The following is a 17,431-nucleotide window of genomic DNA, read 5'->3' on the forward strand; positions in this document are numbered from 1 at the left end:
CGAGAATGAAAAGCATATCATGTGAGCAGCGATTGAAGGCTCTGGGCCTGTACTCACTGGAATTCAGAAGAATGAGGGGGTATCTCATTGAAACTTACCAAATGTTGAAAGGCATAGATAGAGTGGATGTAAAGAGGATCTTTCCTTTGGTGGGTGAATCTAGAACCAGAGGGACTAGCCTCAGAATCGAGGGACATCCATTTAGAACAGGGGTGAGAAAGAGTTTCTTAGCCAGAGGGTGGTGAATCTGTGGAATTTTTGCTACAGGTGGCTGTGGAGGCCAGGTCACAGTGCATTTAAGGGGAGGTTGTCTTATGGTCATATGGCCCTTTTTCACAGAAATCTGCTTTCTCTTTATGATGCAGAAAACTGTACACCATGACCCAGGTAGAGTCAAACTAAGATTTCAAGCCATTTCTGTAGTAGTTACTTACTTTGATTGTGTCCAAAGCAGCTCCCTTGTAGATTTGTGATTTTCTAATTTACTTGTTCACTTGGAGATGAAAAAGTTGAACATCTCACTCTTCAAATCCATCCAGACTAAAGCCTATCTCTGAAACTGATTGAACCAGCTGTTGTTTCCAATAGTCCAGGACCAGAGGGCAGAGCTAGCATTTTAACATTCCATTTTCCTGCTCTGTACAGGGCAAAAAGTGTCTGAATAATAATGAAAACTATAATTCTGCATGCTTCATTCCCCTTGGTAAGGCTAGAAGGCTAGCATGGACAGGTTGTTGGTGTGTCTCTATGTTGCTCAAGTCCATTCTGAAACAATCTGTTTAAATAATTAATAGTTCAAAGTTCAAAGCAAAATTATCATCAAAGTACATATATGTCACCATATATAACCCTGAGTTTCACTTTCCTGCAGGCATACTCGGCAAATCTGTAGAATATTAACTATAACAGGATCAATGAGAGACCAGTAAACCACCATATTTATTTTTTCCAAACCACAACTGTAGTGTTGAAGCATCAGTATGGCTGCTTGCTTCCTTCAGTGTCTCAGCTGAATAGCAAGACCATAAGGCACAGGGGTAGAATTAGGCCATTTGGCCATCGAGTCTGCTCCACCATTCCATCATGGCTGATTTATTATCCCTCTCAACCCCATTCTCCTGCCTTCTCCCCATCATAACCTTTTATATTTTCCTAATCAACAACTTATCAACCTCCACTGTTAATACACCCTATGATTGGGGTTCTACAGCCATCGGTGGTAATGAGTTCTACAGATTCACCACCCTCTTGGCTAAAGAAATCTCTCCTCGTCTCTGTTCTAAATGGATGTCCCTCTACTCTGAGGCTGTGTGCTCTGTTCCTAGACTCTCACACTATTGGAAACACTAATTGGTGATTTGTCAAAAGGATGCATGTCCCAGACTGAAGGATTGGAATATATTAAAGAAATACTTGCAATCTAAGCGATGCCCTCTCGGTGATCTCTTTAGGTCCAGGCACAGCCACAGACGATGACCTTGTCGCAGGCGACGACCGGCCAGCAGGTCCAGGTGATCCCTACGGCAGCTGCACCTCAGGTGGTGCAGCAGCAGCAGCTGATCCAGCAGCAAGTAGTGACGGCCGCCTCTCCGCAGATCCAGGCCCCGACCCCACAGAGCCCGGTCCCACCTGCCGCAGCCTCTGACGGACAGGGCCAGCAGGCCAAGGTGCAAGTACGAACGGCCCCTGCAGTAAGACTGAAAGCCCCCATGAAACCCAACTGAGCCCTGGCTCGGGACAATGAGAAGCCCACCACCGAAGAATGTGCTTTAGCTGGACTGAACGAAGAACAGATTGTACTATGGTTGTCGCCACTCCATTGTGTCATATTTAATGTATAGAAAAAAATCAGGCACCCATTAATGTTATGTAAGTCATTTAAAATTGAATTTTGGTGTTGTTGCACAGCAGAAAATTCTGTAAATCTTTTTTTATTAATTCTGAGGTTTAATCTCTGCAGTTTGTACATAGTGATTTCCTCTGAGCATATTTTTGAATGTGCTCTGTATTTGTTAAATTCCGAAAGTGGATGTTTTTGGCATGTGTTGAGTATTTGTAAATCCATAATTTAGTTGGATGGATGTCAAGTACGTAACTGTAGTATTTTTTTCCTGTCACATGACAAGTAAAACGAGCCTGCACCAATTGATTATTGGAATGAGAAGTGTTCAACATTCCTTACCTTGAGAAAAACCCATCTATTAACAAACTTTTGATACAACGTTTTGTATTTTTGTTACCTTTTTTTCATTGCCCGTTCATGTTTCAGGATTTGTTTTAAAGTTAGGATGTCTATTTTTAATTCTGCCTGTATATGCACATTAAAAATGCAATTGACGCTGCAAAGTTATTCCCCCTAGTTGGTAGTGTACATGTTGTACAGTATTTGTTATGGTTTTGCATAGCGCCATGTTATAACATCCCTGAAACCTGTCCTTGGAAATGATGTATATTCACTTGTGGTCAGCAAGAAGGAATTAAGAATAAAAATTGTACAGAAATGTTTTCTTGTTGCTCACTCATTGGTGTTGTTTTTAAGCTCTTCAGCTGAGCCAGCTGTAAATTTTCTTTCAAGTAGCCATGGTATTTTTGTTATCTATGGTAAACCAATGAAGGTTTCAGAGACCACAACACAAAATGCTGGAGGACTTGGCAGGTCAGGCAGCCTCTGTGGAAATTAATAAACAGTTGACATTTCAGACTGACACCCTCTTCAGGACTGAGAAGGAAGGGGGAAGTTGCCAATATAAGAAGGTGAGGGAATGGAAGACAAGCTAGAAGGTGAAGGTGAGATCAGGTGGAGGGTTGGGGTGAAGTAAGAAGGTGGGAAAGGTAAAGGGCTGGAGATAAAGGAATCTGATAGGAGAGGAGGGTGGACCATGGGAGGAAGGGAAAGAGGAGGGGCACCAGGGGGAGGTGAGGAGAAGAGACCAGAATGGGGAATTGAAGAGGGAAGGGGGAAAATTACCAGAAGGAGAAATCAGTATTCATGTCAGCAAGTCGAGCCAAAGAGAACGTTTTACAATCACAGCTGAGAAGTGTTGATCTCTAATGGTCCTGGATAAGATTACTGTCACACTGTCAAAATATTCCATGCTGTTAGTTGAACCCATAAATCACAGCTACGGTATTGTAATAAATTAACATATTTGTAAATGTACTACACCCGTAATTGAAAAATAATTTCAAAATTCAGAGTACATTTATTATCAAAATATGTATACCATGGGCTGGTCGGTGGTGTTGTGGCATTAGCACTGGACTTCAAGGCAGATGATCCTGAGTTTGAAAATGGCCAGGTCCCAATTTGGGCAACAGTGGTATCTGCGCATAAGAAGGCCTGGCAATATACTTCCATATCTTAACACAAAAACCCTATGGACAACTACGCTGTCCATAGGGTTGGCATGAGTCAACAGCACTCAACAACATTAATGTATACCATATACAGCCTTGAGATTCATCTTGCAGGCAGCCACTCAACAGAAGCACAGGAAAACCCCACACCACAAAGACCATCTAACACTCAATGTGTGGGGGGAAATAAATTGGACAAATAATTTTAAACAAGTAATATACAGAATATGAACTGCAGGGTCCCTGAAAGTGACTCCACAGTAACTGAGCCAGCTCAGTGCAGGAGCCTGATGGCTGCCGGCCACGGCCACAGAGCCAGATCAGCACTGAGGCGAGCGCAGATTGCTGCGGGCCACGACCGCAGAGCCAGTTCAGCACTGAGACGAGCGCAGATTGCTGCGGGCCATGGCCGCAGAGCCAGATCAGCACTGAGACGAGCGCAGATTGCTGCGGGCCATGGCCACAGAGCCAGATCAGCACTGAGACGAGCGCAGATTGCTGCGGGCCACGGCCGCAGAGCCAGATCAGCACTGAGACGAGCGCAGATTGCTGCCGGCCATGGCCACAGAGCCAGTTCAGCACTGAGACGAGCGCAGATTGCTGCGGGCCACGACCACAGAGCCAGATCAGCACTGAGACGAGCGCAGATTGCTGCGGGCCACGGCCACAGAGCCAGTTCAGCACTGAGACGAGCGCAGATTGCTGCCGGCCATGGCCTCAGAGCCAGTTCAGCACTGAGACGAGCGCAGATTGCTGCGGGCCACGACCGCAGAGCCAGATCAGCACTGAGACGAGCGCAGATTGCTGCGGGCCACGACCGCAGAGCCAGATCAGCACTGAGACGAGCGCAGATTGCTGCGGGCCACGACCGCAGAGCCAGATCAGCACTGAGACGAGCGCAGATTGCTGCGGGCCACGACCGCAGAGCCAGATCAGCACTGAGACGAGCGCAGATTGCTGCGGGCCACGACCGCAGAGCCAGATCAGCACTGAGACGAGCGCAGATTGCTGCGGGCCACGACCACAGAGCCAGATCAGCACTGAGGCGAGCGCAGGTTGCTGCGGGCCACGACCGCAGAGCCAGATCAGCACTGAGGCGAGTGAAAGTCCTTCACACTTAGCCTCATATATTTTTTCATGCTTGTTTTTGCATTTATGCATATTTTATTCCCTATCCATACTTCAAAGTTTTATTTTAATAATACCAATAATAAATACTTTATGGATCCTGAGTGAAAGGTTACTTCGTTACAACAGCAACATTTAAAAACACACTTAGCTGTGTGCAGACTTAACTAATAATAAAGTACAGAATAATAATGTACCCAATAATAATGTATGAAATAATAAAGTGGAGACTATTGTACAATGATGTGTGTTCTCCTGTCACACGGAAATGAAATGTTGTATATGCTTAATGCATTTGGTAGGAAAGATTTTCTGTAACTGTCTTTGTGACAGTTGTTGAACATTATTGTTTTTGTTACATGCCACGGTCTGACCAACACAGCACAACAAAATTCCTAATCTTAGTAAATTTTTGTTGTGTGTGTGGGCAATCATGGTCTTTCCATGACTGTGATTGTTTTTGGCAAATTTTTCCACAGAAATGGCTTGCCATTGCCTTCTTGTGGGCAGTGTCTTCACAAGACGGGTGACACCAGCCATTATTAATACAGATCAGAGATTGTCTGCCTGGCATTGGTGGCGTAACCAGGACTTGTGATGTGCACCAGCTGCTCTCATAGTTTCACGTGACCCTGACTGGGGGGTGCTAAGCAGGTGCTACACCTTGCCCAAGGGTGAACTGAAGGCTAGCAGAGGGAAGGAGTGCCTTACACCTGTGGTAGAGACATATCCCCACCCTGCCACACAACTCTCCATGTAAGTACTTAATCTGAATAAAGTCAATCTTTAAAAAATATACTTGATCTTTGATCACTTTGCCGTATTTCTCAAAGCTACGGACATTTAAAAAGTAACAATAGATTTAATGAAAGAGCAGATTATTACTTAAATGGTAAAAAATTGCAGCATGCTACTGTACAGAGGGACTTGGGAGTGCTTGTGCATGGATCACAAAAAGTTGGTTTGTAGGAACGGCAGGCTGGCAAGAGAGCAAATTAGGCCTTTATTGCTAGAGGATTTAAGAGCAGGGAGGTTATACTGCAACTGTTCAGGTACTAGCAAGGCTGCACCTGGAGTACTGTGTGCAGGTCTTGTCTTACTTGAGGAAGGATATACTGGCTTTGGAGGCGGTGCAGAGGAGGTTCACCAGGTTGATTCCAGAGATGAGGGGTTTAGACTGTGAAGAGAGATTGAGTCACCTGGGACTGTACTCACTAGAATTCAGAAGAATGAGAGGAGATCTTATAGAAACATATAAAGTTATGAAAGGGATTGACAAAATAGAGGCAGGAAAGTTGTTTCCACTGGTAGGTGAGACTAGAACTAGGGGGATATAGCCTCAAGATTTGGGGGAGTAGATTTAGGACAGAGATGAGGAGGAACTGCTTTTCCCAGAGAGCGGTGAATCTCTGGAATTCTCTGCCCAGTGAAACAGTGGAGGCTAGCTCAGTAAATATATTTAAGACAAGGTGGGACAGATGTTTGCATTGGAGGGGCATTAAGAGTTATGGGGAAAAGGCAGGTAGGTGGAGATGAGTCCATGGTCAGATCAGCCATGATCTTATTGAATGACAGAGCAGGCTCAACGGGCCAGATGGCCGACTCCTGCTCCTATTTCTTACGTTCTTAAGGTCTTGTTATGTTCTCTAAAACAGACAAATTTTGTGTGGGTTTTCAAACTGGCACATATTTATATACAGTGCATGGCTTCGAGCTCCACATGACTTTGTGTGACCAGCTCCTGGATATAGATCGACGCTGGTGCCTGCCGCCTGCACACCAATGCCCCTTCAGTTCCTGGTGAACCGCCCGCAACGCACACTGGAAACTGAAGTTTTTTTATTACGTACACACATAATAACACATTTTTCCACTTTAAAGAAAAAGCAAAAGTAATGGCCTGGTTAAGATGTTTACTGCTATACTGTAAGTATTTAATTTTAGCGGTTCTGTAACAGCAGTCTGTTCTGCTTTTAGCATGTTTGGGTTTGATTTACTAATAAGGGGCTATGTTGTTCAACTTGGCAATGTTGTGTCAGCCAATCAGGATGGTGGGATTGGGAGAAGGTTCTAGAGAACACTAATCGGAGAGGTTTTTGTGATAGACGCAGGTGTGAGTCGAGGTCTTTTTGGCGGGAGCTGGGAGAAGGCAGGAGGGAAGATGGTTGAGGATGCACAAGGTGCTTTGTGCAGATGAATGGCTTCTAGGAGGAAAGACCAATACTCCCGTGGGGGAGCCTGTTTGTTTGAGGTGGATTTCGAGCGACATTCGGAGGGTGGCGTGTGCTTTCATGCAGACTGTGAGTCCAGCGTGTGAGTTAAAGACAAATTCAAGATGAGCTCCAACATTTGGACAGGGTTAACTGTAATGGGCCCTTTTCATTTTTTAAACTTTTCTTTTTCCTACTAACTGGTCAATAAAGCTGAATTTGTAAATATACTTTCTTTATAAATGTCTGAATTTGTAAATATACTTTCTTTATAAATCTGTTACTTCTTGCCAGCGGCTAATTACATGGGGGCAGTATTTACACAGTATTTGTACAGGTCAGGATTCAGGTGCTCCAGACACCCCAACTTCCTGGTTTTGGTGGGGCCCAAGGCATTCTGACCCTAGACACGTGGAGTTTGAGAAAGGTGGTTTTCGCACCGCCGAATCCAGTGGTTGTTAGCGAGAGGCCCAGTAAAAGGGGGTTTCATTGTGGGGGTTATCGTCTGGGATTTGGTTCCCTGAATGCTGCATATCTGCTGTAAGAATTGATTAAACGGTTTGTGTGTTTAAGCCTGTGTTTAAATTGGTGTCTGGGAAAGTCATTAAGATATTTGAATATGAACGCCACAGAGATTATGAAACTTCAGCGCAATTCAGAGAAATTATCCACAGCTGTCCATACTGTTAGAGAAGAGGGGAGTGGAGGCGAGGGTGAAGAATTGGGAGGAGAGTTTCCTGTAGCTGAGGGCAGAGACTTTAAAGACAAGTTGCTCTCATTTCTGCGAAGAGAGGGGAAGGACTTGTCTGATGTGAGAGGTCTAATGAGCCTCCTTCAGCGATTGATTTAAATTCTGAGCTCATTTTGGCTATTACATCACTGGTTGATGAATGCAGAAGTATATGTGCAGAGAGCCAAAGCTGCGAGTGTTCTCCGGAGTCAAGCCCACACCCGATGTGGAGGAAGCATATGAGGCTTGGCCTGAGCAGTTACTGGATGAATAGTTGTGCTCAGATAATATGAAAAAACGGAGTGGTAGAGAGCTTAAAGGGGCCAGTGGCTGATATAGTGAGGTTCCTCAAGGCAGAAAATCCATTAGCCACGTCAGCTAATTACCTGCAAGCTCTGGAAGATGCTTTTGGCTCTGCTGGAAATGCAGCTGATCTTCGGATGAAGTTTAAGCACACATTCCAGGAGGAAGGAGAGAAGTTGTCTGCCTACAGTTTCAGGTTGGAGAACTGCTGGACTGTCTGTGCTGCAGAAGGGGCATTCAAGTGCCCGAGAAAAATGGAGCAAGTTACGAAGCGCTCACTGTCACATGACGTGATTTCTCTGCGTATTTGAGTGACTCACAAGATACGCCCTCCTCCATCTTTTACCGAGTTACTTAGAGAAGTTAGGGAGGAGGAAATCGTGGTGGAGGAGTGGGAGGCCTCCGTCAGCAGGACAAAGTCCTTGGTAGTAGCCTCTGTTGCAAAAACAACTCTTGATGCCACACAATCAAGGGTTTTGCAGGATGTCATGAAAGATCTGAGGGCCCAGATATTTCAGATGATATCGGTTGGTGATGCTACCAAGCATGACAAGGCTGGCAGGAAGCCAGACCCAATGGTGGGACATACCAAGGCGAGGGCTGCTACTGAGTGGGGTCTCTTGACCAAGGAAGTGACCAGTATTTTCTGTTACAACTGTAGAGAAGATGGATACTTCAAGCGGGAGCGTGAAGGATAGGAAAATCTTGGGAAAGTAAATCAGAGGTTAATCAAACAGTGAAGAAAAGAGGTAAAACTACAGAGAAAACCATTAGAGGAGTGGGCTAACGTTTCGGAGAGGATACGTTCCTATCAGTGTATCAAGGGAAATACTGAAGCACAAAACACTATTCCTGAAGGTTTGATGGGACAAGCTCTGATGTATCCACATGGATTGAAAGTGCTTGATAAGCCAAACTTGACAAAGGTTCTCAAGCTACTTTGATTTACAGCTCTTTTAACAACCAATATATTTGATGCATTTACCATTGACGCCACTCGGCGCCCTTGAGATTTGGAGGCTTAGTAGTGATAAGTACCCATACGATGGTTGCTTGTCATTGATGCCGGAGCTTTTGGAAGCAGATGTTGGAGTAACTGAGACTATTGACACACCAGTGTTGGTCTGCCCAGATCCAGTTACAAAGGGGACAAATACTGCCATTGTGAGAAGGCATGCAAGGAGAGAAATGGCAGTATTGGAGCGAAACATTTTGAAAACCTTGTCCATTCATCCTGTGTTCAGAGCTGCTTTTGAGAAGGTGCAAGATCTTCCTAAGCAGGACGATGAGCAGAAATGAGGAACTGTGTGGTGCCCCCAGTCTAAACCTGTCATGTTACATCCTGGAGGAGTAGCTAGAGTGACATGAACACCCAAACTTGTCAGAATGTCCAAGGAATGGAAAACTGAGAAGATGCTGGGACACGAAGATGTGTTTTCTACCGATGAGTCTGATGTTGGTTGCTCCTGGGGTACTCGGCACACTATTAGGGTGACCGAGGATACCTCTTTCTGAGAGAGGTCTCACCTCATAGCACCAGCGAAGGTTGAAGATGTTTGGCAGCACCTGCTTGAGCCGACGGAAGAAGGAAGTTTAATTCAGTCATGGAGCAGGGGAACTTGAGCTACCAGAAGACAAGAGTGATAAACAGGGGGAGTTTTTGTGATAGACTCTGGTGTGAATCAAGGTTTTTTTGGTGGGTGATGGGAGAGGACAAGAGGGAAGATGGCTGAGGGTTCCGTCCCTGTTGCACAAGGTGCTTTGTGCAGATGAATGGCTTCAAGGAGGAAGGAGCAATACTCCCATGGGGGAGCCCGTTTGTTTGAGATGGATTTCAAGGGACATTCAGAAGGTGGTGTGTGTTTTCACGCAGACCGTGGGTCCAGCGCGAGAGTTAAAGAGAACTTCAAGATGAGCTCCAACTTCTGTGCACATTTGGACTAAGTCAACTGTAATAGGTCCCTTTAACTTTTTTTTCTTTTCTTTTTCCTGATAACTGTTCAATAAAGCTAAAATGGGTAGATTTACTTTCTTTGTAATTGTAGGCCATGAACAATCCATTATTTTTTGCTGATGGCTAATTGCGTAGGGGCAGTATTTACATAGTATCACAGAGATCGGGGTTTGGGTGGTTGAGACATCCCATCTTCAGGTTTTGGTGGGACCCAAGTCATATCAACCCGAGATGTATGGACTTTGAGGAAGGCGATTTTCTCACTGCTGAGTCCTGTGGCTGTTAGCAAGGGGCTAATGAGTTGTATCTCTAGAGATGCCCAGTAAAAAGGGGTTTCACAAACACAATAAGATGTCCTCATAAACCTGCAAAGAACAATAATGTCTTCCAACAAAGATATTCACACTAACTCAATTGGAATGAGTAAATACAGTCCCTTATTCACTTAGCAACTCTCAATCAGTCTCTGAGGTGGTTTGATGATCTTTTGTTGGTCTGCTATTTGTTCAGGATGAGGATGCAAATTCATGTACATCACAGCTGGGTGGTAAATAATGCCAAGCCACCATAATCCTGTCAAGTAGCAGAAACACAGAAGGTCAGATCTGGACTGAGTGGAAAGGAAGCCAGAAGCCTCATCCTATCAGAGATCAAGACTTTTATGAATACTCAGGAATGAACCTTAAGCTGCTCAGTTCCAGTTTAGTTTGGTTGGCAGGCTGCAGAGTGGCAAATCCGCCCTTGTCCATCACTCTCCGATTGTCACTTACATCCAGGATGAATTTCCAGAAGGTGATCAATACAAGAAAGAAATAAACATCAATTGTCAGAACCACATGCTGTTGCTTAGAGATGAAGGAGGTACTCCAGAGGCCCAGACTACATTGTTATTTATGTCTTCAGCCTGGAAAATGAGAATAGCTTCCAGATAATCTATAATTACTACACTGGGCTGTGATTCCCCTGATATTTGTGGGAATGCAGCTGAGATTCTCCTGACACTGGTGGGACCACAGAATGCACAGTGTCACCAACCCACGAGTCGGTGATGATGCCGGGGCACGTAAACTCTGTGCTGACTTGGAAAGCTTCATGTATCATGAGTGCTTGGTAGCATAGTCGTCAGCTTGGGAGAACCAGCGACCCAGTTTCAATTCCTGCTTCTGCCTGTAGGGAGTTTCTACCCGTGACCGCATGGGTTTCCTCCTGGTGCTCCAGTTTCCTCCCACAGTCCAAAGACATACTGTTTGATAGGTGAATTCACCCATGATTAGGCTAGGGTTAAATCGGGTTTTGCTGGGTGGCATAGCTTGAGGGGCATGAAGAGCCTATTCCACACTGTAACTCAATAAATAAATGAGACCTGCATGACTTGTACAGAACAGCCACATGATTAACTTGCAGGTAGAGTCGGTGGTGAGGAAGACAAATGCAATGTTAGCATTCATTTCAAGCTGTCTAGAACACAAGAGCAGGGATGTGATGCTGAGGATTTATAAGGCACTGGTGAGGCCTCACCTTGAGTATTGTGAGCAGTTTTGGGCTCCTTGTCTAAGAAAAGATGTGCTGGCATTGGAGAGGATCCAGAGGAGGCTCACAAGGATGATTCCGAGAATGAAAGGGTTATCATACAAGGACCATTCGATGGCTTTGGGTCTGTACACGCTGGAATTTAGAAGGATGAGGGGGATCTTATTGAAAGCTTGCAAATGTTGAAAGGCTTAGACAGAGCAGATGTGGAAAAGATGTTTCCTATGGTGGGGAAATCTAGGACAAGAGGCCAAAGCCTCAGGATAGAAGGGTGTCCATTTAAAACAGAGATGCAGAGAAATTTCTTTCACCAGAGGGTGGTGAATTTGTGGAATTTGTCACCACTGGCAGCTGTGGAGGCCAGGTTGTTGGATGTATTTAAGGCAGAGATTGATAGATTGTTGACTGGACGTGACATCAAAGGTTACGGGGAAAGGGCTTGAGGATCAGCCATGATTCAATGGTGGAGCTGACTCGATGAGCCAAATGGCTTAATTTTGCACCTATATCTTATGAATTTACAGATTTGATGTCAATCAGGAGTTTAATGAAGCTGCCCAGACGGTTTTAGCGATTAAGAAGCAGCGGCACCTTTTTGTTACATCGTGCAACTCCCTGCCAAGCTGTCCAAGCCTTTGTTTCCAGCGCCATTCCAGTCCCAATCTCTGCCATTCACAGCATCCAGACAAGCAATGTGGGTGAGAATTCCTCAACCCTTCCATGCACTCCAAACATCAGTCACCGGGAACTGGCTGCCAACATTTTGCAAGTGTCCTGGATGGAAATTCTGCATTCAAACACCTCAAGAAATTCCTCGACCTTTTCCGTAGATCAGCGGGGAAGTGATCGAGAGAGGAGGAGAGGAACAGCTCAACAGAGGAATGATACAGAAAGGGGTCTGAAAAGCAAGATGGGGAAGTGATCGAGAGAGGAGGAGCGGAACAGCTCGACAGAGGAATGATACAGAGAGGGGTCTGAAAAGCAAGATGGGGAACTGATGGAGAGAGGAGGAGCGGAACAGCTCGACAGAGGAATGATACAGAGAGGGTTTCTGAATGCACATGTCAAAACTTGAAGTGGAGGGGCAACAACAGCAGAAGACCTCAGTGGCAACTTCATTAAGTGCAGGAGAGACCTCAGTACACGGTCACTGAGTGTATACCCAGTGACTTGAACCTGTTGAATTTTGGTTGGTTGTCCATCATAATAGACAATGATAGGAACCCCGTGCGAGAGGGTGGATGTGCAGAGGATGTTTCCTATGGTGGGGGTATCCAAAACTAGAAGGCACAGCCTCAAAATTGAGGGGCAACCATTTAGAACAAAGGTAAGGAGGAGTTTTTTGAGCCAGAGAGTAGTGAATCTGTGGAATGCCCTGCCACAGACCACGGTGGAGGCCAAGTCCGCAGGTATACTTAAGGCAGAAGCTGATCGTTCCCTGATTGGTCAAGGCAACAAAGGGTATGTCGAGAAGGCAGGTGTATGGGGTCGAGTGGGATCCGAGGCCAGCCATGATGGAATAGAGGATCAGACCCGATGGGCTGAATGGCCTAATTCGGCTCCTGTGCCTTATGGCCTTGTGTTCTAAGAGAGTTTTTAAAGTGGAAAAGCCATTGCGCTGGGTCCAGTGGTACAGACAGTCATCACAAACTGGGGTCTGCTTGGTTGCAGCAGATGATGATAATGATGTCTTCCCTGCCTGGTCAAGCCCTTCGCTCTCCACTAAATGTTGCAGAACTTCCTTCCTGGCCACTGGATCTCATGGGCCCAGTCTGCCAGGGGTGACCTCGCATGCTAGGACAGGGATGTCCCTATGTCACCGGGGTATGAGGCCCGCTGACTACCCTCACTTGGTTTAGCCCGCCTGTCGAAGCGACGAAGCTGCTGTCATGTGAAAACACTATTTGGAGCCACAGGTGAGAGCTGAGTGTCCAGTGGGACCAAAGGTGAGTGAGCTGCCCAGGAATGGACACGACAAGCCCCTGGACACCTCATACAGTGGTGCTGGAAAGTTTGTGAACCCTGTAGAATTTTCTCTACTTCTGCATTTGTATGGCTGAAAATGTGATCAGATCTTCACCCAAGTCCTAAAACTAGATAAAGAGAACCCAATTAAATAAATAACACAAAAACATTATACTTCTCCATTTATTTATCGAGAAAAATGATCCAAGAGTACATGTATTTGCTGGAAGAAGTATGTGAACTGTTGCTTTCAGTAACTGGTCTGACCCCCTTGTACAGCAATAACTGGACCAAATGTTAACTGTTGATCAGTCCTGCACATAAGCTTTGGGGAATTTTCAGCCATTCCACCTTACAAAACTGCTTGAACTCTGAGATGTTGGTGGGCTTCCTTGCATGAACTGCTTGCTTCTGGTCCTTTCACAACATTTCTATAGAATTAAGGTCAGGACTTTGCCTGGGCCATTCCAAAACACAAATTTTCTTTTTAAATCATTCTGTTGTTGATTTACTCTTGTCTATCAGGTCATTGTCTTGTTGCATTGTTCAAATTCTATTAAACTTCAGATGATGGACCATTACCCTGAAATTCTCCCGTAAAATGTCCTGAATTCATTGTTCCTTCAACAACTTAAAGCAACCCATGTTGCTCCTTCCACCATTCTTCACGGTTGGGATGAGGTTTTGGTGTTTGTCTACAGAGCTCTTTTTCCTCCAAACACAGCAATGTGCATTTCTGCCAAAAGGTACAACTTTTGTCTCATCTGTCCACAGAACATTGACTCAGAAGAGTTGTAGAACATCCAGATGGTCTTTTGCAAACTTGACACGTGTGGCAAAGTTTTTTTTTGGCGAGCACTTGGTTTTCTTCATGGTGTCCTTCCATGAACACCTTTCTTGTTCAGTGTTGTTCTTATAGTGGACACATGAACAGAGACTTTAGCAAGTTCTAGAGATTTCTGCAGATCCTTTACTGTTACCCTTGGGTTCCTTTTCACCTCCTTCAGCATTGCACATTGTACTCTTGATGTGATCTTTGCACGATGCCCATTCATGGGCGAGTAGAAACAGTACTGAGTTTCCTCCATTTGGAGACAATTTCCCTTACTGTAGACTGATGAACACTCAGGTTTTTAGAAATGCTTTTGTGGCCTTTTCCAGCTTCATGCATCTCTACAATTCTTCTTCTAAAGTCCTCAGAAAGTTGCTTTAATCGAGGCATGGTGCACATAAATGGATCTTTCTTAAGAAGAGCAGGCTCTCTCAGTAACCTGACTTTGTCTTTTTTATAGTGCAGGGCACCTCTATAACTCACACCTCCAATCTCATCTCATTGATTGGAACACCCAACTCAATAGCTTTTGTAGAAAGCATTATGCCCCAGGTTCACATACTTCTTCCCACAAATACATGTAATATTGGATCATTTTTCTCAATAAATAAATGAACAGTCTATTCAATAGATTTCAAAGGTACATTTAATGTCAGAGAAATGTATACAATATACATCCTGAAATTCTTTTTCTTTGGAAACATCCATGAGAACAGAGGAGTGCCCCAAAGAATGAATGACAGTTAAATGTTAGAACCCCAAAACCTCCCCTCCGACGCACAAGCAGCAGCAAAGCAATGACTCCCCCACCAGCAAAAGAGCATTGGCACCCCCCACTGAACACTCAAGTGTGCAGCAAAGCATCCATAGAGACACAGACTTGCAGTACCCCAAAGTCAACACGTTCACCCGGTATTTGACACACTACAGGCTCTCTCCCTCCCTAATGAGTGGAAAAGTAGATGTCCCCATTTCACAGCCAGAAGGGAGACATAACAAAACAACTTGCTGATTTATGGTGTTAAAAGTCTGTTGCATTGCAGTTTTTGAGCGCTGGCCCATAGAACTCAGGTCTCTGGGCACATAGCCAACAGCAAGCCCGCAGCTTCTGATTTTCTGTGTTCTCCCATGACGCATCAGGTGGGGGCACCAGCCTTGAATCTGCCTGTCTCCAGAGCCACGGAAATCCAGAACCCTGAAGGTGCGCTGGTCGTCCGGACAGGCTGCATCCCTGGGATGTTGAAAAGCGGCCGGTCGTGAGGCCCTGAGAGCGGGTCCCATTCCTGCAAAGAACCAAAGTCAGCGTGTAACTCCAGGTCAGGGTCTCCAAAAGAACCTTGAAAGGGAAAAAAGAGATATTAAAGATAGAAATAGAGTAGTTTAATGTATAATGTTGTTGTGTTATTTATTTAATTGGGTTCTCTTTAACTAATTTTAGGACTTATGTGAAGATCTGATCATATTTTAGATCATATTTATGTAGAAGTAGAGAAAATTCTGCAAGGTTCACAAACTTCCTCGCACCATTGTATTGTAGTTGTACAAGTATAACAACACACCCTAACTCAGAATTCTTGATGTCAACACTTCACTCTGAGGGAACAGGAGATGAGCTCAGAAACTTTATGAAGAATAGATTGGAAGATGCGTCTTGGACAAGGCACCAAGGGATGTGATCAATCAGACAATTTGGTCATTATGGATGGTTTGTTGGCCGGTGGTGTCCAAATGTGGGAGGGTGGGTAGATAGACAGACAGATAGATATATAAAAAAAAACATGAGAAAATCTGCAGATGCTGGAAATCCAGAGCAACACACGCAGAATGCTGGAGGAACTCAGCAGGCCAGGCAGCGTCTCTGGAAAAGAGTGCAGTCACGTTTCGGCCCGAGACAACTTCAGCAGAGTGTTTCCTCTGGCAGATTGTGTGTTGCATCAGGTTCCAGTATCTGGAGTCTCAGACAGAGTGACACATGAAGTGTGCAGATAAATGGGAAGAGAGGGGACCAGACAAACGGACAGACAGGGAACATGACCCATGTCCCAGCACCGGGCGCTGTCCCTTTAAGGGAAGGGGGCGGTCCTCCGCAGGATCCGCCCCGTTCGTCTCTCCCGATTGGTTGTCGCGGAAGGTCACGTGGAACGGGAGGGATGGCGGCGGCGATGCGGGAAGCCGGGACCGCGTCTGGATCTCGGGCCGGAGCCGGAGCCGGAGCCGCCACCGGGATGTCGCTGCCTGAGCGCCTGCGGACGGTGCTGGGCGACAGGAGGAAGGCGAACGGCGTGATCGACATCCTGGAGGCGCTGCAGGTCGGTGCGGGGCGGGCACGGTAGGATCCCACAACACGTGGGAGAGCGCCGCACCAGAGTGAGGGAGGGGAAGAGTGGAGAGGAGGTGAGGGGGGGAGAGTGGAGAGGAGGTGAGGGGGGGAGATGGGCGGAGAGGAGGTGAGGGGGGGAAGATGGGCGGAGAGGAGGTGAGGGGGGGAAGAGTGGAGAGGAGGTGAGGGGGGGAAGAGTGGAGAGGAGGTGAGGGGGGAGATGGGCGGAGAGGAGGTGAGGGAGGGGGAAGAGTGGAGAGGAGGTGAGGGAGGGGGAAGAGTGGAGAGGAGGTGAGGGAGGGGAGATGGGCGGAGAGGAGGTGAGGGAGGGGGAAGAGTGGAGAGGAGGTGAGGGAGGGGAGATGGGCGGAGAGGAGGTGAGGGGGGGAAGAGTGGAGAGGAGGTGAGGGGGGGAGAGTGGAGAGGAGGTGAGGGAGGGGAGAGTGGAGAGGAGGTGAGGGAGGGGAGATGGGCGGAGAGGAGGTGAGGGGGGGAGATGGGCGGAGAGGAGGTGAGGGGGGAAGAGTGGAGAGGAGGTGAGGGAGGGGATTTGGGCGGAGAGGAGGTGAGGGGGGGAAGAGTGGAGAGGAGGTGAGGGAGGGGAGATGGGCGGAGAGGAGGTGAGGGGGGGAAGAGTGGAGAGGAGGTGAGGGAGGGGAGATGGGCGGAGAGGAGGTGAGGGAGGGGGAAGAGTGGAAAGGAGGTGAGGGAGGGAGGGGAAGAGTGGAGAGGAGGTGAGGGAGGGGAGATGGGCGGAGAGGAGGTGAGGGGGGGAAGAGTGGAGAGGACAAGGGGGGAGGGAGGGTTGGGGGTGGGACTGGACCTGGGGAGAGTGGGTGAGGTATGGATGGATGGGAGAGGGGCCAGACTGAGTTGGAGGGGGTGTGCATGCTGGGAGAGGTCACATGTACTGGGATATCTGTTAGGCTAAAGACTATGTTGCCAGCTCTAAATTTGCATGCTTGCTCCCTATAAATGTCCATTAACAGCAGTGGAATGAATCCAGTTAACCTTGATTGTTGGAATTCTAGTGAAGATTTAATTGATTTGAAGTTTGAGCCTGCAGCCTTGGAGTTCAATGGTGGGAGCTCTGAGCAGAATA

General features: G+C 46.5%; 2 protein-coding genes across 14 annotated transcripts in view; both read left to right on the forward strand.

Annotated features, from left to right (window-relative positions):
* ep400 (E1A binding protein p400) overlaps positions 1 to 2,505 on the forward strand; it is a 217,800-nt gene extending 215,295 nt beyond the window's left edge. For all 13 annotated transcript variants that reach the window (XM_059994609.1, XM_059994601.1, XM_059994605.1 and 10 more), the window contains one exon: positions 1,452 to 2,505. In XM_059994609.1, coding sequence (XP_059850592.1) covers positions 1,452 to 1,724 — 273 coding nt within the window. In that variant the 3' untranslated portion in view covers positions 1,725 to 2,505. The remainder of the gene's footprint in view (positions 1 to 1,451) is intronic.
* A 13,614-nt stretch (positions 2,506 to 16,119) lies between these two features.
* noc4l (nucleolar complex associated 4 homolog) overlaps positions 16,120 to 17,431 on the forward strand; it is a 70,306-nt gene continuing 68,994 nt past the window's right edge. Inside the window, exon 1 of the mRNA XM_059994614.1 lies at positions 16,120 to 16,318. Coding sequence (XP_059850597.1) covers positions 16,160 to 16,318 — 159 coding nt within the window. The 5' untranslated portion in view covers positions 16,120 to 16,159. The remainder of the gene's footprint in view (positions 16,319 to 17,431) is intronic.

Source organism: Hypanus sabinus, chromosome 18, assembly GCF_030144855.1.
Source record: "Hypanus sabinus isolate sHypSab1 chromosome 18, sHypSab1.hap1, whole genome shotgun sequence".
In the NCBI taxonomy this organism is placed as follows: domain Eukaryota; kingdom Metazoa; phylum Chordata; class Chondrichthyes; order Myliobatiformes; family Dasyatidae; genus Hypanus; species Hypanus sabinus.